Raw genomic sequence first — 26076 nt, 5'->3', positions numbered from 1 at the left:
CATTCCAAAAGTCAAGAATTGTCTATCTCAGTTGGTTATTTTACTTTATTGCTGTTGAGCTCACTTGCATATTTCTATAAAAGTTACACTTTGCTCAAATACAGACATATATTTAAATGTGTTTGACTTGGGAAGGATGGTTTTTGCTGTTTCTTGTGTAGGTGCCCTTGTCTATATTCTTCATTTTTATGAATGACATTAATAATAGCCCAAATGCCAAAGCTCAAAACCTGATAAAATTAGTTTTCATGTTGCCTTATTCTCTATATGTCTTTAAATGTATCTAGTTTATTGCTGTTTTGTTTCATTTTATCATCCCCACTGTCTCTGCTTTAGTTCAGTCCCTTATCATCTCTCTTGTGGACAATGGCAATATCCTTCTCACTGGTTTCTGTGCTTTCCATCTGCCCTTTTCCAACCGTTGCTACATTGCTGCTAGATTTATCTTTCTAAACACAACTCTGAGTATGTGAATTCACTACTTAAAACCTATTAATGGTGTCTTTTCCTCATACTGAAAATTAAACTTCCTTGATTTTGTGGATTTGCTGAGTCTTATTTGCTGACATCTCTTCACACCTATGTTTCTGCAATATCAGAATATTTCTAGTTTCTTGATTTGCCCAACTGCTTTAGGCCTCTATTCCTATATACATATCCCTTTTCTGTAAAACTCTTAAACTTCACTCTTGCCCTATTTATTTGTTATACCTTTAGTTTTTTCATACCGCTATAACAAAATTTAGACTGGGTAATTTATAACAAGAGAAATTGACTTCTTATAATTTTGGAGACTGGGAAGAGCAACATCAAGGTACCAGCAAATTTGGTAGCTGCCAAGGCTCTGTTCCTCCTAGAAGGTTCCTTCTATGTGTTCTCATGTTGTGCAAGGGGCAAATAAACTCCCTCAGGCCTCTTTTATAAGGGCAGTAATCCCATTCATGAGAGTTAGGTCTAACTACCTTTCAAAACTCCCCACTTCTTAATACTATCACATTGGGGATTAGGTTTCAACATGTGAATTTGGGAAGGGGGGAAAACATTCAGACCACAGCATACCCATACTTATGCTTGAAAATTCAACGTAAATATCATATCTTTTTCTAAAGGAATTCCTGACTAGCCCAAATCTGATACATGGTAGCTATTGACTCATTTGTATAATGGCTATATCCACTTACTTTTTTATATTCAAACTCCATGTATATAATTCCTATAACCATTCTTTGTATAACATGTTTTCTCAACCGCTTATTTTCTTTGACACTTTTGTCTTTTGAAAAACTAATTTTCTTTGTTTCTTTGATTGTGACACTCATAATTAAAGACACCCTAACAGAAGGCTTTCTAATACCATAAGATTCTTTACCTGAGTCTATTCATTTTTTTTCCAGTCTATCAATCGGCCTTCCATGTTGTAAATTCCTTAGTCTTGGGGTTCATGGTGGAGGCCTTTTTAGAATGAATGGAGATCAAGTTGGTTCAGTATGTAGATGTCCCAGAGTGGTATCGTTGCAAAAGGCATGACAGAACACATAAGAATAAAGATGAAAAGAGACTTCACAAGATTTATTGAAGAACTAATGTTCTAGAAATCATGGGAAGACTCCAGTCCTAATGTTGACACTGACCCACCAGATCACTCTGGGCACACAGAATAATTGCTCTGCTTCTCAATTCTCCAATTGACAAAACACAGGGATTAGAATAGGGAGTTAATAATGCTTCTGTAATCTGAAATTCTTTTACTCTAATTGTTAAATTGCCCAAGTTAAATTATTTGCATGAGAGGAGGAAAAAATCTTTAAAAATAATAATTGTCATGAATTCTATAAAAATTAAATAATTTTAAATGGATAAATCCTACTTTAGCAAGTAAATCTGTGAGTATGTGAGAGAATAATATTAATAAAAACATTAAGCTGACTGTCAAAATATTAGAGACATGGGCAGAAAATATAAAGACTTCAAAATATACTTTACATAGTTAAATATCTGGCAGATTTATAAAGCTTTGTAAAAATCAGCTATAGAAATTGCATTTTAAAGTGTAACAGTGAACAGTTTTAACAATGGAAAAAGGCTCTGTACTAGCACTAACACCAATTAAAAAATAAAGCATTCTGATTTTAATTAATGGATGTTTTCATGGTGTCTAATAAAAATACAATTTTAAGGACTTGAGCAATTTAATCTGAGAAAATATTGTGTATTTAAAGCAAGTGTATTTTATAAATAAGCAAACATATTTACATTCATCAACTATAGTAAAACAAAAGCTCAAGAAATCCCAGAGCATGTAATTTCATGAACCGAAAATAAAATGAGCTCTGGACTTACGACAAAATCTGCCCCTGAATGATCTCCAGAACTCTGTTCATTTTATGCAGTAGTTTAAGTTTTCTTCTGTCTTGGCCCAACTTATAAACAACAGAAATCTGAGTTGTGGGAATATAATTTATGAACAGAAAAGATTACTTGTCTGTGAATTGTGTTCTGAAGATGAAAGTAAATATACAGGAACATACGGTATTCCTTTAAAAGTTGCCAGATCATAATTGTGTGGCAAGACAGTTATCAGAAATTAATCCCTCTATTGAGAGCAATTGAAGACACTATTCTAATGTAGGCCCTTTTGAGGAGGCAGCATTAACAGAAGAAAACTCGCAGCAAAGGCTTGAGGGGGGAATGAATCCAATCCAGCCTGAAAAAATCTGCACCAGGTTTGAAAAATCACCCCATCCTCCCGTTTAAGTGATGCTAAGAAGCACAAACTGCTTTTTGAATCTAAGTCCCTGTATTTTCTGTGAAGGAGCTGTAAGTGGGGTGGGACAGAGATGGCACCTGGGGGTTCTGAGGCACCTGCTCCTCTCTGAGACAGGGATCAGGAGCCGGACTGGGACCAGACCACCAGCAACACACCAGAGGATGTTCTCTAAATAAGACGATGGCACTTAAGAACATTAACTACCTTCTCATCTTCTACCTCAGTTTCTCACTGCTTATCTACATAAAAAGTAAGCCTTTCCCACTTTGGGCATTTTTCCTGGTTTATTTCTGGCTTATTATATTTCTTACAAATAATGGATAATGTTGCATGTTCTATAAAATACAATGCTAAAAAAGGAAGTTTTTATTTTTATTTTTTTAAGTGTCCTGTGTTAAAGAAATCAGTGATACCAGTCAATGTGAACAGTCAATTTTAAGATTCTATGATTTCCAATAGGTATTCAGGTACAGAAATTTTGTTTTTAACCTTTGTAGTAGTGAGCTGTAGAATGAAATGGTCACATAGACAAGAAGATATTTTGTTGTGTTTACACTTTTACAAAATAGAGTTGGCCCTTACTAATTGATATCCTTTAAAAAGAAGTTATTCATAACCTATATTTCACTTTATCCCCACATACTATATATTTATCTTCACTTTTAAATAACTCTGTGTTGCAACATTTGCTCTCATAATCAAGGGGACAGTCTCAATGTTTCCCAGAGGGTAATGGTTCAAAGTGTTTCTTTCACCAGAGAAATGGGCTTTTACTGTTATGTGTTTCTGTTTTATAAATGAAGATATTATTTTCCACAAACTTCCCCAAATAGAAGCAAGAGCAATGTTTCTGAGATAATCTTGTCAGTTCTATGGCTGGATGGAAAATCAGAGGAGACCAAATCGCCCCAGCTGTGTGTTTATGAAGGACAGTAGCTATTCAACACGCTTAAAACGAAGACAGGGAGAGTGTGTGCTTGTCAAAGGGGCCATGTGATTTGTGTCTGTTGAATCTGAATATCAACAAGGCAAAGCGTAGAGCAGCTGCCGTTGAACAAGACAACTTGGCATTAGCACACAGTGTTGGATAATCTGGGTCACCTTCTGTGGCTGCACCAGTGAGATTGTTACTTGTACGGTTTACAGATGAACATATATTAGAGACTGAGTGAAGAAATAAGTAAATGCTGTGGGTAGGTAGCTGATGGCAGGTATACAAAAACCAAGTCAAACTTTAAACAAATGATCAGTATAATACTTGATTGAACACACACGCACGAAAGATTTTTTTTCAGAGATATATTTGTTAAAGAGTTGTTATTTAAATAGTTATTTACCCTCCTTGAAACTTAATGAGGGCCCCAGGTAATGAAGAATGAGGAAGAGAAGTGCTGTGTTTAGTTGTGCAGGTAGAAGAAAGGGAGAAAAAGAAATAAGACATAAAATGAATGTGAAGTGAGTTTATGGTGCATTTTATGGCAAAGAGCCTTGTCATTCAATGTAATATATAAGAAAATTCCTGGAGTTTGCTGCGGTTTGTTTTAAAGGAAATGAGTATGTGATATCTTCAATTAAAAGTATAATAACTATGAATTGATACTTACATGTACATCATTTGTTTTTGCTCTCTTTAAGTGATTTTATTGATAGATTCTAAATACTTTGTAATTATTTGATTTATTCTCCAGCATAGTATTTTTATTCATTTAAAAAAAGTACATTTGAAGTCTCATTTTTTTCAATTTTTAAGCAGGTAGACTTTTGTTTGTGTTGGTGTATTTGTTGGCAAGATATAATCATATTGCCTTCCCAATCAAAACACGTAGTTTAGACCTTGTTAGCTGAGTTTTTTTTCCCACCTAACTTTAAAACAATCTAGCATCAGCCTTCCTTTCTACCCTTATCACCTAGTATTCTTGACATAAATTCTGTGTTCCAGACAAGTGAATAACATAATATCTAGCAGTAAAAATTGCTAACATTGTGTTAAGCATTTTCTATATCCTATATGTCATTTACTTCTTGCAACAACCCTATAAGATAGATACTATCATAGTAATTCACATTTTATAGAAGATGAAACAAAGATTCAAGTCACTATACCAGTGTACCTCAAACTTTGAGGCACCTCAGAGAGCTGGAATGCCTGGTTAAAATGTACAGCTTCTCAAGTCTAGCCCCAGGTACTTAGTAGATCCTAGGAAACTATAATTTAATTAGCTCTTCATTTCAAATACAGGTGACCAGAAGCTCTGAGCTATACAATAAATCTTTATTAAGAACCTACTACATAATGATGCTAGGAATCATCAGAATAGTTAAATATAAACATATCCCGCTCTTCAACAAGATTATTTAGAAGAAAAGATCAACACTATGAGCTTTATAACTGTTGTCACTCTTATATACATAATAACCCTGTCAAGTAGAATTTATTAATTCCATTTTGCAGCTGAAGAAACTGAGGCACATAGAGGTTTATTAATTTGTCCAAGGCCAAACTGCTAGTGAATGGTAGATCTGGAATGTGAACCTGGAGATCTGGCTCTGGAGTGTGGGCTCTTAACTTAACATGTAGTTATTCCCATGAAGTGATAATGCGTAAGGACTTTAAGACTCTGCTTGGAACATAATAGCAAACAAAGAAATGTCCATTATCCAGGTATGGTGGCTCAAGCCTGTAATCCCAGCACTTTGAGAGGCTGAAACGAGATCACTTAAGCCTCGTTCAAGACCAGCCTGAGCAACATAACAAGACCTCATTTCTACATACAAAAATATAAAAAATTAACGGGGCATCGTGGTATGTGCCTGTAGTCTCAGCTACTCAGGAGGCTGAGGTGGGAGGATCGCTTGAGACTGGGAGGTCGAGGCTGCCGTGAGCCATGATCCTGCCACTGCACTCCAGCCTGGTAAAAAGGGCTACACCCTGTCTCAAGAAATAAGAAGAAAGGGAGAAAGAAATTTTAGTTATTAGTATCATATTAATTGAAGAAATCAATGATTCTTCCTTCGAACTTTGAAATATGTTCCCTTAAATTTAAGAGAAAATAATCACCTCCAGCTCCATACTGTATTTTGTATCTAAAGTTCTACCTTGCTCAGCTACCAGGGGAATGCTGTTTATGTTTTGATCAACCTTTATGTCCTTCCAGTTGAAGACATGTGACATGAGGAATATTAGAGCAGAGTTCAGGAAGTGACATTCCCTTTCTGTTCCTGAGCAGGCAGACATTCTCTTCACTTGGAGTTGCAATGAATTTGTCCTGATTGTTTTCATACCTGTTCCATGATTTTGCAAAACTGGTTCTAATGTGTGGGACCAATTAAATTTTAATAATTCAAGAAGAGCTATTATTTTTTGCTTCTGATGTATTAAAAGAGAAACTTATTAGAGTGAGACTCTCCTGTGATCCATTATTCAGAGACTGTTTTAAATAATAAGAGTACTTTATAATAAACTCTTTTTGGGACCTTGATGTATGAATCTGTTCTGAAGGGTTTTAAAGAAACAACCATACCATGAATTAGAAAAGCAATGTCTATTTCTCTAGTCCTTTATAAATTTGGGGGTAAACAATATTTTCAATGTAAATGCCACATTGAGATTAATTTAAAAGTAACTTTTAATCTACATTTAAAGTATGATCACAACATGTAAATAAAATGTGGTTTGACAAAACTGCTTTAGAGTTACTAGAACAATGTTAAAGAATTTGGGGTAGCATCCAATCTTCTAAAAACCATTAGCAATTATTAAGTAATTGATTTGAATGGTGTTATGTTAAAAAGTACTTTCTTACTAATATACCTAAAAGAATGAAGAACAAATAGAGATTAAATAAGAAATAATTGAATTTGCTTAATATGTCAGAGAAGGCTGATGTTATTCATTAGGGAGTAATCACATACTCTTAAAATTCTACATGTGTAGAAACATTGAAAACTTTGATCTTTACTGTGCAAGTTAATATCCTTGCAGCGGCATTTTGTAAAGTGCCTACCTAATTATTAGTATGAGAAAAAGGTATCTTTTTGCTTCCTCATAAATGAAATAATCTCATCAGTTTACAGTAAAATCGTCACTACTCCATGAAGGTTAGCCAGGGTTTCATACATTACATAGCAGAGTTAACTGTGGCTTCTTTTATTAGATACTTCTCTTAGCAAAATTTTCTGGAGAATTGAATACTTTTTTTTTCATCATTGGTGATTTTCAAAAATTATCATTCATGGTCTCACAATATCAAATACTGAATTTCAAATGGACAAGAAAAGTTAGAGTGAGTGTTTAAGCAAACCGTACTACATCTATATAATGGAATATTATTCAGTAATAAAAAGAAATGAACTATCAAGTCACAAAAGCACATGGAGGAAGCTTAAATATATATTGCTATGTGAAAGAAGCTCGTCCAGAAAGGCTACATATTGTATGATTCCAATTTTATGGCATCCTATAAAAGACAAAACTATAGAGATGTGGAATGGTCAGTGGCTGCCAGAGAATCAAGGTTGCAGAGAAGAGGCACAGGAGACTTTTAGAATAGTAATTACTTTTAGAATAGTAATTACTTTTAGAATAGTAATTAGAATAGTAATTACTTTTAGAATAGTAATTATTCTGCATAATACTTTAATGGTGCATTTGTCAAAATGTACAGAATTTTACAGTACAAAGAGTCAATCCAATTGCATGCAAATTTAGAAAATCATTTAGGAAATCAAGGAAATCCCAGGAAGTAATTCAGACTTTGACACAACAATCTAACTGCATTATAAATGTATGAAATAATCTCACAGAAGGGGTTGGGGGAAAACTGTTCACCTAAGTAATTTATGTACATTTCCTTAGATATTACCTGACATGCTTTCCCTGTTCTAGTATCCCATCCAAGATATCAAAGTACATTTTGCTGTCTTGTATTTTGAGGTTCCTCTTGGCCGTGACAGTTCCTCAGGCCTTCCTTGTTTTTGATGACCTTGAAGGTTTTGAGTTTTAGCCAGTTATTTTATAGATTCTCCCAATATTGGAGTTAGTTTTATGTTTTCCTCATGGTGAAACTGGAGTTATGGGCTATTGGAATGAAGACCACAAAGGCAAAGGGTTATCCTCATTACATCATATCAATAATATTATCAATGATTTATACAATCAACATGATATGTGACTGCTGATATTGACTTTAATCACCTGGGAGGTGGTGCTATCAGGTTTCTCTGATAACTATAAAGTTATGTCTTTTATTCTTCTCCATACTGTACTCTTAGAAAAGGAAGTAACTATGTGTAACCCACACTTAAGAAGTTTGAAGTTATGATCTCTCTCCTGGAGGGAAAAATTTACATAAATTATTCGAAATTCTTCTGCATAGGAGATCTGACTCTTCTCTTCCATTTATTTACTTATTCAATTGTTTATTTATATCAGTATGAATTTATTGACATTTATTTTATACGCTGGGTTACAATTCAATACTATTTTATTTTGTTACTCAAATTGTTCCAGCTTTGGCCTGTGGGAGTTCTTTTCAGCTGGCTCCTATTTTCTTTTCACGTACTCCCCATCAATGTGGGGTGCTTCTTAAAAAAGGATTTTCTTCCTTTATGGCTCTACAGTCTTTTTCAGACTGGTCTTGTGTATTTCCTGACCCAATCCTAGCATAAATCACCATTTCTCCAAGGAGCCCTGTTTCCTTTTATTAGAGAATGGTAACCAAAACCAAGATCTGGATGTGAGGTGTGCTTGTTGCTGCTGGGGTGTCAGGTCTTTTAGGCAATCTCAGCTGAAAGAGCACAGAAATATGTCTGTGTACTAGTCTGTGTATATACATGTTTCTATAGATATCTCTATATGTAAATCTGTGCCCGTCTGTATTAAGCTGAACATGAGGTCATATTGATGCCTCTAACTCCATTTCCACATGGATCATTCTAGCTGTCTCCCCTTGCTTATCTGTAAATTCCAATTCCAACAGTGAGAAACCTGATTTCCACTATCTGCCATTTAAATTAAGTATACATATATAGCAGTATTAGACTGTTAACCCATACTCCTATGGGAAACGACTTTATCTGTTTAAGTACAGTACTTATAACTATTTACTTTTGTTTTTAGTTTTTCAGAGTCCACTTGTTTCCAAAACTACTTAGGTGAACAGTTTTCCCCCAACCCCTTCTGTGAGATTATTTCATACATTTGTAATGCAGTTAGATTGTTGTGTCAAAGTCTGAATTACTTCCTGGGATTTCCTTGATTTCCTAAATGATTTTCTAAATTTGCATGCAATTGGATTGACTCTTTGTACTGTAAAATTCTGTACATTTTGACAAATGCATCATTAAAGTATTATGCAGAATAATTACTATTCTAAAAGTCTCCTGTGCCTCTTCTCTGCACCCTTGATTCTCTGGCAGCCACTGATCATTCTATGTCTCTACAGTTTTGTCTTTTATAGGATGCTATAAAATTGGAATCATACAATATGTAGCCTTTCTGGACGAGCTTCTTTCACACAGCAATATTTATTTAAGCTTCCTCCATGTGCTTTTGTGACTTGATAGTTCATTTCCTTTTATTACTGAATAATATTCCATTATATAGATGTACCACAGTTTGCTTAAACACTCACCTACTGAAGGACATCTTTGTTACTTTCAGTTTGGGGCTATTGTAACAAAGTACTACAAACTGGGTGGCTTAAAGCAGCATAAATGTATTCTCTCATAGCTCTGGAGGCTAGAAGTCTGAAATCAAAGGTTGGAAGCCCCTTGCTCCCACTGAGACTCCACTTGGAATCCTTACCTGCCTTTTCCTGGCTTCTAGTGATGTCATTCAGTCCTGGGTGTTTCTTAGCTTGCAGCTGCATCACTCCAGTCTCTGCCACTATCATCATATGATGTTCTCACTTTATCTGTCTACCTCTCTTTTATTCTTCTTATAAGGACATCAGCCATATTGGAGTACATTTACCCTAATGACCCCATCTTAACTTGATTACATCTGCAAAAACCCTATTTACAAATAAGGGCACATTCACAGGTACTGAGGGTTAGGACTCTGACATACCTTGGGGACACAATTCAACCTATAACATGTACTATGAATAAAACTCTGATATATGATTTAAAAAACACTTGGTTAATACCACTTTTATTGGGTAAAATTGGTTTACAATTGATTTTTTAAACATAGTAAGTGCTCAATAAATATTTGTCGAGTAAATAGTTTTTGTTTCAAGAGACATGATATGGATATCCTTGTATTAACATGTGGTAGAAGAAAAGATTATGCTAAACAATGTGCCCATATTGTTCTCTTATTTTCCCCCTCTTTACACTGTCCCTACCTTTTACATATTCAGCCTTTCACTTTGAAATAAGTGTTCAGATATTTCCTCCTATGTAAATTTGCCCTATGAAATTAACTTAGAGTCTGATCAATATGTAAAATAGCACTAGAATTAGGTGTAAACATGCCTTCATATTTCCTCGGGACAAATAGTTTGGCTGTCTTCCATATTTGAATGTTCAATTCTTTAACCTACTTTTTTTCACAAACTGCATTCATTACTTGGGGCACCAAAAGATTACTTTCCTTTATTATTGATTCAAAACAGTGAGTGCAAGTTATTTTACTGTGCGTGTGTTATTTGTTGTGTTTATTAATAAAATGTCATCTTTTATTTTATTTACATATTTTTGATTTAACAATAAACAGTAAAATTTCTGAAAGGAAGAAGGTAGTCATCTAGTATTAGATCCTATTGGTTGCTATGGTTAGCACCCTTTATCAGTCATCTAGTGTCCTTCTTAGTTTAATAAAAAGTAGTGATTCCTTCAAAGTTTCGTTGCAACATGTTAAGTAGATTGTCCTATATTTCCTAGTTTTTATCTTCAGAAAAGTTTTATTAAAAGCAAAACCAAAGGCAGTGTACTTTTAATAATAACACTGTGGGATTCAGTCATGCTGTATCCCATACTGCTGTATCCCACACATGTAGGAATTAGCATGACTATTTGGAGTTGAATGGTTTGGCTGGAACAGAAATTTTACTGGTTTTAGAGGCAACCAATGTAAAGTTAGTTGTCCCTAGGCTTAAGATAGGATAATTAATAAATATTAAAATTTACTATTTATTCCATAATTTTTTTATTTACTTATTTATCCAGTAAGTATTTATTGAGGGCCGTAAATCTATGTATCTGACGCTGTTCTAGGCTCCAAGGGTACAGTAGTAGTGAATAGAAGAGACCACAATCCTTGATATTGTGAAATTTACACTTTAGTGGGGTAAGACAGACAAAAACCAAATAAATAAGTAAATTGTGTAATTGTGAGCTGGCAAAAAATGCTATAGAAGAAAGCAAAAGATGAGTAACAGAGAGCAGCCGGACCATGAGGATATCACAGTGAATAATATTTTGACAAAGAAAATAGCAAGTGCAAAGACTCCGAAGCAGGAGCGTGCCTATAGCGTTTGAGATACTGTAAGTTGTCCAACATAACTGAAGTGGATTGAGTAAAACAGGGCAAATTAGGAAAGGTGTCAGGGGTTTTACCATAAGTATCTCTTATTCTTACAATCATACTACATAGTAGCTATTAAGACCATTAGGACACCTTAAGCAAATGACAGCCTAGGGTACATACTAAAAACACAGCTACAAGGGGATACAACTGAGATTTAAAACAAGTCTGTCAGATTCTAAACCTCCCACAAGCTCACACCAGCTTATTTATTCCAAAAGATAAACATTGAGGAATTTAAAAGGCCAGTTATTAAAGCGTTGGTGGCTTAAAATCAGCCACAGTTGAAGTAATTTCATCACAGAATTTGGCAAACACTACAAATCAGAGTTAGGGAAGATTTATTTTTTCTTAAAAAAGTTAGTCCTAAATAATAAAAGTTTTCATTCTACCTTTAAAATTTTTTCAGAGTAAAATGTTTATAGTTTCAACCACTATCCCATTCTTGTGACTAAAATCTGCCAAAGCAGGAATGGCTGATATGTAACCTAGATTAACCTCATTGTGTAGTCTTTTTGGTTCTCCACGTAATTGTCCTGATAATTCCCAGATGGATGACTCTTTTCTCTACATTCAGAATTCTTGGAACCTTTAAATACTTATTTTACTTTCGGCAAATTAGTGAGAGCAGAGTGCTAATGAGGCTGAGTTTATGGTTCAATCTCAACACAATTCAGTTTGCTTTGCACAGAGACCAGCTCTGTACAACAAGCAATTATGTCTAGTTAGATGGTCTCAAATTTGTAGTTTTGAATACAAGGAGAGAAAATGAAATTAACTCAACAAATTAAGCAACACCATTGAAATAATCAGTTGCGGGTTTGCAGCAATAACTTTTTCACACAGGTGATGCATTATTATTATTGTGTTTCTGTCTATAATTTTCATTATCCATTATTCTTTTAATATAGCTGAAGAATAAATATTTATATTCAGCATTAATTTTTAAATGAGTAGTGTCAGTAAATACAGATTCTGGCTCTGGCCCACAATCAGTTGTGTATCTATAAATGCATCATTTAAACTTTCTAAGTCTCCAATTTCTCACTTGTAAAATGAGGGGGTTATATTATCTAATTACCACATTTTTTTCAAGGCCTACATTTTATGATTTCATGATTATTCTAGGTAATTGAATCATAGACATTGATGAGCAGAGTGTGTTTAGTGACCTCACTCTACATGATCCAGCTTCCACTAGGTTACATTGCAACAAAAAACAAACACATCTTAGTGTTAAAACAAGGTGTATATCTTGTTTCCACCACATATTGTGTGCAAGTTGGCTGCAGCTCTGCCTTGTCTGTATTCTTCATTGCTAAAGTGAATGTTTGTCCCCTCTCCCCAAATGAATATATACATATATATATACACATATATATGTGTGTGTGTATATATATATGTGTGTGTGTGTGTGTGTATATATATATATATACATATATATATATATATGCCCTAATCTCCAAAGTGGTGGGTTTAGTGGGTGGGGCCTTTGGTAGGGGATTAGATCACAAGGGTGGAGGCCTCACACATGGGATTAGTGCCCTTGTAAAAGAGACCTCCAAGAAATTCCTTACTCCTTCCACCATGTGAGGACACATGGAGAAGATGGCCCTCTACCTATGAACCAGAAGTTGGCCCAGGACAGACCCCATATCTGCTGGTGCTTTGACCTAGGACTTTCCAGTCTCCAAAACAAGAACAACAACAAAAATTCTCTTGTTTATAAAGCCACTTAGTCTATGATAGTTTGTTTTGGCAGCCTAAACAGATTAAGACATTCATTTTAGAACACAATCTGCAGGGGCATTCCCTTTTAGAGAACACTGTTTTAATGGCAGAGGGAAAAAGGTAATGGAGGAAGCATACAATAGCTCTTAAAAGCTTCAGCTCAGCTTTGACATACCTCAATTTGGCTCACATTTCATTAACAAAAGCAGGTCATGTGGCTAAGCTGGACATTAATGGACTAAAGTCCATATTCAGGCATAAAATATTTGGAACAAATAATGTTTTCTACTCCATCTTTTTTCTTCTTTCCAACTTCCAGGGATCAATTTATAAACAAATTTCTTTAAATAACCATTAAAATAAATATTAGAAATTTAAAAGACTTGACAAAAATATTATATCAGCAACTATATATTAAGCAGTTAAAATGAGCAAGGTCCACTGTTCTCCAGGCATGTACACTCTAATGGGGTGGGCATATGTGTAAATGCTGTCCAGACATTTTTGCCTAAGAAAATCATCACACTTTTTAAAATGATGTCAGAGCTCTGTGCATGGATCTGGCTGCTATTTTCACGTGTAGATAGACGTAGAAATTTTATTCTGAAAAATAAAACTAGTCTTGTGTATGAAGAAATGTTTTCTGAAAGAAAATATAATCAAGCTTGCTTCGAAATTATTAGCCCTAATGAAAGTAGTTATATTTTGAGGTTATGGTCAACTCAGATTTGGCAAACAGCATATACAGTTTGTAGATTAGGAATTCCTATTTCCCTCTAACCTCATTTCACTTATCATTAGCACCTATACCAGAGGTTGGGTAAGGAAAGAGAGGAAAAATGAAATGTAAAACTTTACATTTTATATATCAATGCCTGAAAATTACATCAAACACAATATTGCAAGGAGCTACTTAATACTTTCACAGACTAGGAGCCTTAAAAGAAGCCTTTACAGCCTACTCATTATGTTTTGACTGTATTTCTACAATTTCTCCTAAAGTAATCATAAAATAATTAAAGCCTTACTTTCTGTAATTATAAACTCAAATAATTATAGACGTAAATATAAATTGCTTTCTCTTCACTAACCTCATTATATCAATTTTTTTTTTTTGTTTTCTGGCTTTTTTTTTTTTTTTTAACAACCCCTCTACGGAGCAACTGAAATCAGGAAATGTATGTGTTGTTTAACTCTTTCTACTCAGCTGCTTCAGTTAGCAGGCTAGCTATATGAACTGCTTGAAGTTCAGAATAGCCATAGAACTAAGGCAAAGTTTGCATCAACGTAGTTTTTTCTGTAGGCTGGGAAATAGCAATTGTGTCCATGTAGAGGGACTCAATGTCAATAGTGAAAGCAGCCCACTACCCCCTACCCTTTTATTCTCATATTCCTTGTTTTTGGAGATAATACATCTCTAAAGCCTTTTTTTTAAACTAGAGGGGTCTATGATTCATGTTTTCCTTGCCTACCAGATACAACTAACCTCTGTTACCCAATTTCTGTATGTCAGACATTAGGCTGAATGTTTTTACATGGTTTATCTCATTTAATTCAAACCTTGTGATGAAGATTTTATTATTCCCATTTTGCAGAGATATCTAAGGCTTGGAGTGCACAAGTAAAGCCACTAAATTGTTGATTTAGATGCTTAAATTATTTTTTAATGTGAGTAGTTTTCACACAACCATATCACACGGTCAGAATTTGGAAATACCAACGTCACCATTCATAAGACCATGGACAATTTAAAACTTTTGGTCCTTCTGAATTAAATAGCCTTCTATAGATACAGCATGGAAACTCTGCATCCAGACTTTTGGCTTTATGAAGGGAAGCATTAATGTAAATATAATTGTTAATCGTAAATCAGAAAAACATAAGGGAGAGAGATGCAGTGAAAAGATCGTCAATCAAGCTTGTAAGTAGGTTCCACCTGTGAATAATAATCTATTGCTCAAACCATAAGAAATATAGGTATTAAAGATAATTTATCATGTATTCATCACCAGCTACATGTGATGCAAGTATAATTTCAAATATCAACATACTGTATGCCCTCGAAGGGAATTTGTTGTGTGACTGATGATAGAATTTCAGAGAGCCAAGAGTTTTGGGAATAAACTGGTTTTAAAAAATCCAGATATCATACCAAACATGTATTCTATCAAGTACATTTCTTTAAGGCATTTTTTAAAACTCTAATAGGCAGTAATGTGTACTGGAATTGCTTAGGTTACAGATTGTCACAAAAATATGTTTTATTAATTCTTAGGGTCAGTTGTAGTCCTTGCCATCAATATAACTATTTTTTAAAAGAAGGATAGTTTTTGTTATGTCCTTTTTCTAGTGGATATTTCACTGTTAATTGTTCATGGCTGGTAAACTCATGTTTATGAAGACTCAAACATTTATTTAACTCAATATGCTTTTGTTTTTCCTGACATATATGTAATCATATTTTGTAAAGTACATTGGTCAGTGAGATTGTATGTATGACATTGGATTAAAAAATTTAATATGTAAAATAAACACATCGGGGGTGGTCATTAAATGATGGGTTTCTGTGCTCCAACTCCTGATGCTATGATTTCACTGTTCCTGTGTAGGACCAAAAAATCAATTAAAAAAATAAGTCTTATGTAATTGTGATGCATGTCATTTACAGACTAGGTTTTAAGAGACACTAATCCATAAGTTAACAAAGTGAAAGTTGGTCGATTATTGATTCTTAAAGTGTGGCAAAGACTGATGTGAGGGAAAAAGTAGAAAGAGCAGAAGTGGGAAAAAGGCAAGAAACAACCAAGGGCACAGTGCATTTGGGACTTAATAGAAAAATGAAACAGTGGGGAGCGATGTGAGATGAGGGTATATGGGCAGTGTCCACATAATTAAAGGCTTTAAATGCTATAATGAATTATCTTATACTAGAGTTTTCTTGTAGTCAGAGGTTCCCAAATGTTTTCACACTGTGGCCTGTAGAGAGAGGATAATATCTGTGCACCATACTTGCTCATGTAGTCAAGACTGTTGACAACCAGAGGTGACCACTTGGTGGCTTTTGCAGCTCTGGCACCCTTTAGCCTACTCTTCACATGTTGGGAAGTGCCATGAAGAGGGGTTGAAAGCCACTGAAGGACTTTAAATAGGAACCCTGGCATGCTCAGACTTGGCCAGAATGAGAAGGGAATAAAGAAGGGAAAGCAAGGCTGTAGTTAGAGAGACCTAGCATGAAATGATGGAGACCTCAAACAGTGTGGTCCTGGTAAGGACGAAGCAGAATGAGCTTAGATACTTCAGAGGAACAGTAACTTATTGTTTAATGAGAAATGGGTGAGAGCAAAAGGGAGGATAGCGAAGAATGATTTCCAGGCTCCTAGTTTATGTATCTTAAATAACGGTATGACTTTATCTAAAATAGTAATGCACGGAAAATGTAGGATGAATTGTTACAATTTAAATCTCTTTATTTTGAAATATTGGAGGGACATTCAGGTGAAAATATCCAGCAGGCAGTTGGATATATGCCTCCAAAGTTCAAAGGGGAGACCCAGTTAGAAGATAAAGAGTTGGGTCCTTACTTACAAATTCAGTAACTATCATCAAGTCCATCCTCTGGACTACTTATTAGAATAAGAAGAGAGAACACAAAAAATCTAGAGAGAAGTTCTATAAAATAATTTTACACTATAGATTCAAGGCTTAAATATGAGTGTTCCTGCTCATTGGTCCAGTAACTCTTCTAGCAGAAATAGTTGAAAATGAGAGCAAAAAATAGCATGTGAAGGAAGCCATATGTTATGTATAATAGTAAAAAATCAGAAATAACCTTAATGTTATTCAAATTTTCACGTTTATACTAATAAAATGTTTAAAACATAAATTGTGTTGCTTTGGGATCAAAGAAATAAACACAATCCAGTAATCAAAAGTAAATTAAAGCAATTTAAATATTTCCTGCAGTCTCTTAAGAAACACACACATATATACACATATACAATTAGAATATAAGGCACAGAGAAATATTATTTCTCCATTTTATGTTCTCAATGTCTTGTAAAAATATTATTTCTCCATTGTTATGTTCTCAATGTCTCTCACTACTTCCTAAGGTCTAACCTCTGAAAAAGGTTGGACCTTTCTCTTGAAATTCTCATAGGTTCTTTTTTTCTCTCAGAAATAAATCTCTACTCTTTCTTATATAAGTCCCCTCTCCTAGGTTCCCAAATTTTGTTTATTTCTTTCTGTTTGTCTTGATTCCGCATCACAAAAGCCCAGGAATAAAGCCAGTGAAGGTACATTTTTTAATATAGGTGTATGGAAGATGAGCAAACAGAGCCAAAGGTATGCCAGTGGGCAAGGAAGGGGGAAAGAATCTCAACACTTAGTCAAAAGGTCATTTTTGTTTTCCAAAAAGGTTAAGCAAAAATAAAAAAATAAAATAAACACATCAGGATGTCAAATCTTATGTAATCTATAATATGCAATTTGTGGTGTAAAAAATATGCTTGGAAAAACCAAAGAAAAATTCTGGAGGGAAACATTTTAGAATTTCTTTTTCTTTTTTTTTCTATGGTTTTTTGGGGCAACAGATGGTATTTGGTTACATGAGTAAGTTCTTTAGTGATGATTGTGAGATTTTGGTGCACCCATCACCTCAGCAGTGTACACTGAGCCCAATTTGTAGTCTTTTATACCTCACCCACCTCCCACCCTTTCCTGCTGCGTCCCCGAAGTCCATTGTATCATTCTTATGCATTTGCATCCTCATAGCTTAGCTCCCACTTATGAGTGAGAACATATGATGTTTGGTTTTCCATTCCTGAGTTACTTCACTTAGAATAATATTCTCTAATTCCACCCAGGTTGCTGCAAATGCCATTAATTCATTCCTTTTTATGGCTGAGTAGTATTCCATCATGTATCTATCTATCTAGATGGATAGATATATATAGATATACCACTGTTTCTTTATACCACAGTTTCTAGAAATTTAATAGCAATTATCACTGGACATTGAAATTACAAGGGATTGCAATATTTTTCTTTAATTTTGTTATAGGTTCTACATTTTCTATAAGTAGGCAAAAAATCTTCAATAAACATAAAACAGAATATTATTTATATTAAAATAAATTTTATTTTAAAAATAATTTAGTTATTCAAACAATAAATTTTAAGTCACAGAGCTACTAACAGAAGTAGCTATATATAGACAGAAGTATTAAGTAAATATTTGCTATTTTTAAATACTGAAAAGTTATATTAGAAAAATACCAGTTTCAAAAATATTCAAGAAAGGAGAGATAGTTTATTTCAATTATAAGCTATGTGTGTTTGAATCATTTTACTTAAATTCTATGTTTTCTCATCTGCAAAATTGGAATAATTATTTTAAACTGCATAGGAGTGTTGTGAGGATTAAATGAAAAATGAATGTGTGACACTCTACTACGTCTTAACTTGATTTGATTGATAGTCAGACTTGAGATTCACAATAGACTTCATCAAGCACCAATTTTACTTGTCTTGAAGAAAATGCACAGGACCAGTGTCATGGCATGCACAACGACAGCACAGCAGAGGTCTCATGAGTCTCAGACACAGCTTTGGATGTCCCAGTCATTCTGCACCCTGGGTGTGTGTGGCCACAAGGACTAAAGCTGATTGAATACAACTTCAGCTTGGGAAAACCATCAGCTCTGAGATCTTCCCTTCAGTTTTTATATCAAGCCATGTGTATGTGACTGAGTAGTCACATCTAATCAGGTTTATGTGATTAGCCCTATTTCTTCAGGGCAGCTTCATTTCATTAGTTCCCAATTACTCGTTAAACAACCTTGACAATGAGTTACACACGCTTAGTCGTTTCCATGGAACTCTTATTTATCTTGCATCAATATAGGTAAATATCTAACTATTCCTCAGTTGCTGCTGCAAATCAAAGGTCTAGTCTTCAGGGGTTTCCAGAGAGAAGGCCAAAGAAACAGCTCTTAGTCCTTTTTCAGTATATAAAATGCTCAGGATAGTGCTTGACACGTAGTAAGCAAACAAAACTTCACAGAATCATTGAATTTGTTTTTTCAAAATTGACAAATAAAGTGCATATTCTGATATTGTAATTAAAAAAATAATAGAACAAAGGAATCCACTGCTTGGTTGTAATATCTTTTCTTCATTGATAATTTTCAAAATGATTGCTGCTAAAATCATATGCCTCTGTCAGATTCCTTTCACATCAAATAAAATTAAATCCTATGATGTCCTTGAAATCATGTTGTGTTACAGGTCAGTGGTTATCATAGATGACTTTAAATATTCATTACAGGAATATTGAGGGATGATGGCAAGTCATGGTCTTGAGAGTCGTTGCTGAAATAGGCTATTGGAGTGTGAGTTGGTCATTAAACTGTGAAGGATCATTCATATCAACACAAAAGTCCCCTTGATTAGGAAGTTACTTAGTTGGTAACTGGGAATATTGGTTGAAGGAAGTGAAAGGGTAGTGAAAAGAGAAGTTGGTCCGAGAGCACGGCTTATAAGAGGGTTATGCAAGAAGATGGTAGCTAAACTACTTTTTATAATAAATAACCATGAATTTGGCGGTCAGAGGGTGAAAATAGAGAGACGATGGGGACAGAAATAAGGAATAAGAGAATAGATGAGGCAACTTGGTAGAAGGCCCCCCCCCTTTAGAGAAAAATAGCCAGTAAAATACTCCTCTCAGTGGGATGTACAACAGACTAGTTACAAGAATGTCAAATTCTCATTTTTAACACATCAGTGTTACTGCTTATAAAACCTCTCTGCCTTGCCAGATCTTCAGTTCGATTTTATTACTTTTATAGCTTGGGGAGTAGAATGGTAGCAAATATTACAACTGGGCTATGAACAGATATAACATGTCCCACATTGGACTTCTGTTGAAGCCAATGTGATAGAAACAACTGTTCTTGAGGCATCGCAGTCCAGACGTTTGATGTGGTGACTGACAGCAAAGTGAGGCGTAACCTGTGGTGTGGTGAAGTATTCTGTGCAGCAGTGGAGCACAGGTGGATGACTCAGGAGACTAAGCTCCTTCTCCCATATTTACCAAGGAAGGCCATGCCAGGGGAAACACACATGCTGATTAAATAATGAAAGAGAATCATCTGGATAGAGTTGAAACATTCTCAACAAATATTAATTTTTAACAATTACTAGTTAATTTATTTAGTTATTCTTTGAATTTGAGCAGAATCTCTTTCTCTCTCCTTGTTTTAATTCCTCGGGCTTGTGTGTGCTCTCAAGACTTAGAATGTGAGGTCACAATGTTTCCTGTGATACAGACTTGAAAGAGTATAGGCCTTTCTCTGTACTCACTGTAGCTCAGTACTATTCCTAGCTTCTTAGCCCCTTCATGGCTTTTTAAAGGAAGGAAAAGCTAATTATTGGTGCTCCAGGACTGGGAAAAGCCAAGAAAAAAGAGATTTTTCTTTTCCTTCATGTGGCATCAGTTTGATTGCTTGTTTTCTAGAAAATAGAGAGAAGGTTATCTATCAAAGGGCACAGTCTTTTCCCAATAGCAACAGTAACAACCTCATTTATTGAGAACCGAATACTTAGAATTGTATATAAACTCTGAATCTTATAAAACTCCTGCAAGGTACCAGTTATCTATACTTTAAAATAGCGCACAATTATTCTCATGGAAGTTAAGTGATTTGACAAGTTGACAAAGTAAGTGACAGAGCTAGAACAGAATTAAAACTTCTTGTTATTCCCACTAAACCACCTATAGGTCTTGATAACGATAGACCTTAGAAAACTAAACATTTACTAATTGTTTATTTGTAATTTATCTTCCCAATACTAATGTAACAAATTTCAACTTTCTGTCCAAATTATCCTAATTACTAAAAGGCCTTTACACCTGTAATGAAACATGAATTTTGAAATACATTTGCACAGAATATAATAAAGTTTTCTTAAACTTCAGTACTATTGTAGGCGCTTAGTGTCTGAAGACCACTGGCTACCTTGGATGACCTCTAAATGCACCCTCCAGCTCTGTGATTTAATGAAGAAATCACTAACATAGTTCCCATGTTTTGCATTGTAATTTCATAAAATTTTTGTTTATATCTGTAATTTAATGCAAAGCCGTATAGTCATCAGAAATAATGGATATTTAATTTGGTTATTTAAGCATTTGAGTTATTTTGTTCCATTCAAGGGAAAAAGAAAAACTATTTTGAATTCTATTAATTTTCTGCTTCATAGAGAATTAGATATTTATGAAAAAAAGTTCATAACAGAAGTTCTCAAAGTAAAGTTAGGTTGATAGATTCGTTTAATGCACAATTCTTATACACTTAGAAAATTTCAAAAATTCATATTTGTGTCATATTTTCATAGGTCACAGGAGAGGTAAAATGAGTGTCTGGAATATGGCCTGAATATATAGGAGCTAATTAGAAAATACAGTAATATGTTATATTTTAGAAATCAGAAAGGCAGAACTTGGTAATAAAGGACTTAGTTTGATAAACCATGAGTTGGGAACCATAAGTGGTTCTGGCCCTTGGAACTGCAAAATAGTTTCACCTACTGTGACCAGGCTAATATATTGCTCCTGGTAGCCTGCTGCCACATCCAAAATTTTCTCCTCAGAGTTTGTCATTTTTGTGAATTCAAGCTCTTCAGAACGTTTCCATTACAAAAGGACAATTTTACATTAACCCATCAACATAGATTTACTTTCAGTTTCCTAACTTAAAGTAGGGACTTGAAACAAAAAGATCTAAAATAGGTCAACGGTGAGAGTTTTGGGGAGATTGTAAGCATATGAAATTGATGATGGTGGTCTCTGTAACGGGATCCCTGATTGATCCCACAGCAGCATGGAGGCTCTGACTTCTTGCAAGGGAGAGAGGCGCTAGGGAAAGAAGATGTTAGAGACAGTAACAAAGCAAAATTTCCTCATGTGCAGTTTATCCAAGGATGGCTCACAAATAGAATTATTCTACTCGTGAAGGAAAAAGAAATACAACTAGCCAAATGATCCACCTGGAATTATTTTCTCCTTAGCTACACAAACAGGTAAAAACAAATCCATACATTACATTTTACAACTATATTCTGAAGAGGTGTCCACTTCTGAGCAAGATGGAGTAGCTGAGACTGGATTCAGTCTCCAGCCTGAAGCAATAAAAAAAAGCAACCTGGCAACACATATGAAACAATGGTTTCCAAGACATCAGCTATCAGAGAATGAAGAGTAGTCATCCCTAAGAAATGGAAAACAAACAAGGTGAGCCCTATTGCTTGAACTTACTACCATGAGAGAGTTTCTGGGCAACAGCACAGGGAGAGGGATTCATAGAGAGCCGAGTGTTTGAGGAGACCCAGACATTTGAAATTCACGAGACGGAGTACCTGAGAGGAGAGCTGCACAGAGACAGACCAGAGATCTGCAGAAGCTCCTTTTAGTATTCAGCTGAGTTTATATCAGCACCTGCATATAAGGAAAGTTCCCAAGACCTGGGAAAGAATAAAGCTGAAATGATTAGAGATAATAATGCCCAGCACTCATAGAGGGCTAAGAATTGTACCTGTGCCCAGTAGCCAGACTGAATAACTCCATGATTTATGAAACATTTGGTAGGATATTGCTTCGGTAGTTACAAATATTCTCCTCCAGATTCGATACGCTCTTGTGCTGCTTAACAAATCTTAAAAGCAAGACCTAAAAGAATCAAACTGTTTCTAAACAACTATATTGCAGAACAAAGCTCAAGAAGGCATGCATAGAAGCAGGAAAATAAGACCCAAATGATGAGAAAAATCAATCAATCAAAACAGATCATAAACTGATCCAGATGTTAGAATTACCAGATAAGGGCACTAAAAGTTATTACAACCGTACTCCAGATGTTCAAAAAGTTAAGTAGAAATATGAGATATGAGAAAGATTCAAATCAAACTTACAGAGACAGAAACTACAAGGTATACGATGAAAAGTACGTTGGAAAGGATGAATGACAAATTAGATGTTGAAGAGAAGGTTAGTGATTTGAAGACATAGCAATGGAAATGATCCAAAATTAAACACAAAGAGGAATAAAGGATTAGAAAACAAAGCAAAGCAAAGCAAACAAAACACCCACAAAACTGTGACAACTTTACAAAGTCTAAGATATGCAAAATTGGACTCCCTGGAAAAACAGAGTGAGAATAAAAAGTTTTGGAGAAATAATGGCCAAACTTCTCTAAAAAGGATGAAAACTATGAATACACAGGTTAAAAAAACAAACAAACTTGAATAAGCAACAGCATGCGGAGAATGCTCCATGTAGAGCCTAATGTTTGAGGAGACCCAGACAGATGAAATTCTCAGGACAGAGTACCTGAGAGGAGAGCTGCAATGAGACAGACGAGAGACAGACCAAAAAAAACAAAAACAAAGCAAAACAAAACAAAAAACAAATCCCAAGTACAAGAAACACACACACAAAACCATACCCATTTTGTTTCTTAGTTATATCTCTTACTATTCTGTCGTTCTGTCAATAAGCAGGAAATGTTTCCCTGAAATATAATTATCTTCTCTAATTCTTGAATAATATTTTGTTTTTGAAAATATTTTGTCTGTCTTTTTTCTTCCATGGAAAATTGTGCTCTCATTTCACTCTAATTTTAGTTCCTCTGTAGGTGCTCCCTATTTTCTTTCTGGTTTCTTAATGCATTTTCTTTATCTTCAGTGTATTGTGATGTGCCTTGGTTGGGGATTTATATTTACTGTATCTTTATTTTTTTAAATGTTATTTATGATTCTTAAGACTTTTTGAGCTTCTTGAATGTGAAGTTTCACAAACCTCTTGGGTTTGGGGAAAATTTGAACCATTTATCATTTTGAATACGGTCTCTTCGCCATTCTCTCTGTTCTTTCTCAGTATTCGTATTAGATGAATATCAGAACCTTTTCTTCTAACATTGTTGTCTATTAATCTTACTAACATATTTTCCTTTCATCTATTTCTTTTCAGCTATGTCTAATGTGCACTAATTTGTTGATTTAGTTTTAAATGTCAGTGCCTACATTTTCCTTTTCAACAGATCTATTTGCCTTTTAAAATGGACCTATTCTTTTTTATATAATGTGCTTTATTTTTCATATTACAATTTAAAATTTTATAAAGATATATATCTTACATAGTTATATATCTTCTCTATAGTTATATATCTTATGTAGATGATTATATATCTATAGCTATTTAAGTATATAGTTGTTATATATAGTTATTTTTATCTAGTTATATAAAAGTTATATTTGTCAGTCTATCTTAAGTGTTGGGGATCTAATCTATCTATTGTTTCTGCTAACTTTTTCCTTGTTTGTTTTTCTTATGACTTATAATTTTTTATTGTGAGCCTTTCTTCAAGAGGTTTTCAAAAACATTTATTGTATTTATCCTATGAGTACCTTTTGGAACTGCATCCTGGTCATATCCCTGTAGAACATTTTTTGCTGTGCTTTTGCAAAGTGGCCAAGGATACCACTGGCTCAAAATCAGTTTTTTATGTTCCCTTTCTTGTGTGTGTGTGTGTGTGTGTGTGTGTGTGTGTGTGTGTGTGTTTGAAGGGAAGTGGATCTCAGATCATATGGGTACTGAAAATGGGATAGATGCAGAGTCTCAGGGTTTTGATTTCCTGGAGGTAAGATGTGAAAGGACAGGAAGTCATTAGCTTCATTGTTGCTCACCACATCCCTGACAGTAGGAAGATTATTTTTTAGGCCTTCTTTTTCCCTGAACAGCTCAGTTTCGCATCTCCCCAGCTCCTTTCCATGACCATTAAAAACCAATCTCTTGATGCAAGGGATCCGTTTTTCCTTCTTCTGTCCCCTCTATCAGCCAACAGGACAGACACAGTATGAATGTCCATTGAGTGTCATGCTGATTTTCAGCTCTTTCATCCCCTGTGTTACCTAGTGATCTCCCTTTTCTTCACTTACATATTTAAATAATATTTGTTGTATTTGATTCATTATTTCTGATTGTTTTGTAATGGGAGGATTTTAAGTTTATGTACATTTGCCCTCTCACTAAAAATAGAAGTTAATTATCCATTCACTAAAGTAAAGATATCTGTGTTAAAATGACATGCTTTTGCAGGAAATTATGTTTCTTGTGCCTGGCTCTCTGGTACTAAATGTGTTCTTAATTGTAATGAGCTCTAATCAAGAAAGAATTTTTCTTTAAAATAAATGGCTTTCAAAATGAGAAATGAAACTAAAATATACTATGGACATTAATCTTCTCGATTTTATACTTATATGACAATCTCACAGACTAGTTCAACTTTTGTAAACTTGCATTTGAATAGGTAATAAGTACTAAAAATAATAATTTCAAGAGCTAGGATGACGACATTTTAAAACTTAATTAGTAATATTTATATTTCCATGCAAGATAATTCATTTCTTGGACAATATAGTCTTTAAAAACTTCATTTAAATAAAAATGTTAATAATGAAAATATTTAAATATATAAGTGAGTGGACATGTGTCTTTTATCCCATTCTAACGAATTGATTTTTACTTTATTCAACACTATGGGATAATAAACATATGGCACTTTCCAAGTATTTTATTTTAGCTTTTAATTACATTGAGATATTTAATATTTCAGTATTTCCTTAATTTTCTAACATTAGTTGGTTACATGTTTTATCAAATTAATGTTTGTGATTACTGCGAAAATCTTATACTCAAAATAGCTTCAAATAACTGCTGATGATAAAATTTCATTTGATTGACTTTTATCTCAATTCAATAATCAAAAATTCATGACTGTTGGATTTTAGTTCATGCTGTTATCCTTCTACAGTAAAAGCAAAATTAGTTAGAGATTTTATATTTATTTCAAGATGCCACATATATTTGTCTTTTCAGTTTCCAGAGTCCTTAGCACGCATAGTGCTTAATAGAGCACATTCCTGGACAGCCTGTTATTATTCATTGAAATTTTAGATTGCATATATACTTATAATGCATTATATATACAT

General features: G+C 34.3%; 1 protein-coding gene and 1 long non-coding RNA gene across 9 annotated transcripts in view; one reads left to right on the top strand and one right to left on the bottom strand.

Annotated features, from left to right (window-relative positions):
- CRB1 (crumbs cell polarity complex component 1) overlaps nt 1-26076 on the top strand; it is a 280501-nt gene that overhangs the window by 60261 nt on the left and 194164 nt on the right. For 3 of the 8 annotated variants that reach the window (XM_054523799.2, XM_002809663.4, XM_054523808.2), the window contains exon 1: nt 2407-3017. The exons of 1 other annotated variant lie outside the window; for it this stretch is intronic. In XM_054523799.2, the coding sequence (XP_054379774.1) occupies nt 2948-3017 (70 nt within the window). In that variant the 5' untranslated portion in view covers nt 2407-2947. Of the gene's footprint in view, nt 1-2403; nt 3018-26076 lie in introns of those variants that run through there. 4 more of the 8 variants (XM_002809664.4, XM_054523818.2, XM_054523794.2 and 1 more) reach the window with 3 other exon arrangements.
- LOC129048541 (uncharacterized) lies at nt 18763-22241 on the bottom strand. The gene is made up of 2 exons (XR_008510932.2): nt 22133-22241; nt 18763-20540 (listed from the first exon to the last, which is right to left on the bottom strand). It is a non-coding gene; the product is annotated as an uncharacterized LOC129048541 (long non-coding RNA).

The sequence above is a fragment of the Pongo abelii genome, chromosome 1, assembly GCF_028885655.2.
Source record: "Pongo abelii isolate AG06213 chromosome 1, NHGRI_mPonAbe1-v2.0_pri, whole genome shotgun sequence".
Lineage (NCBI taxonomy): Eukaryota > Metazoa > Chordata > Mammalia > Primates > Hominidae > Pongo > Pongo abelii.
This window is presented reverse-complemented; position numbering and strand designations above follow the sequence as displayed.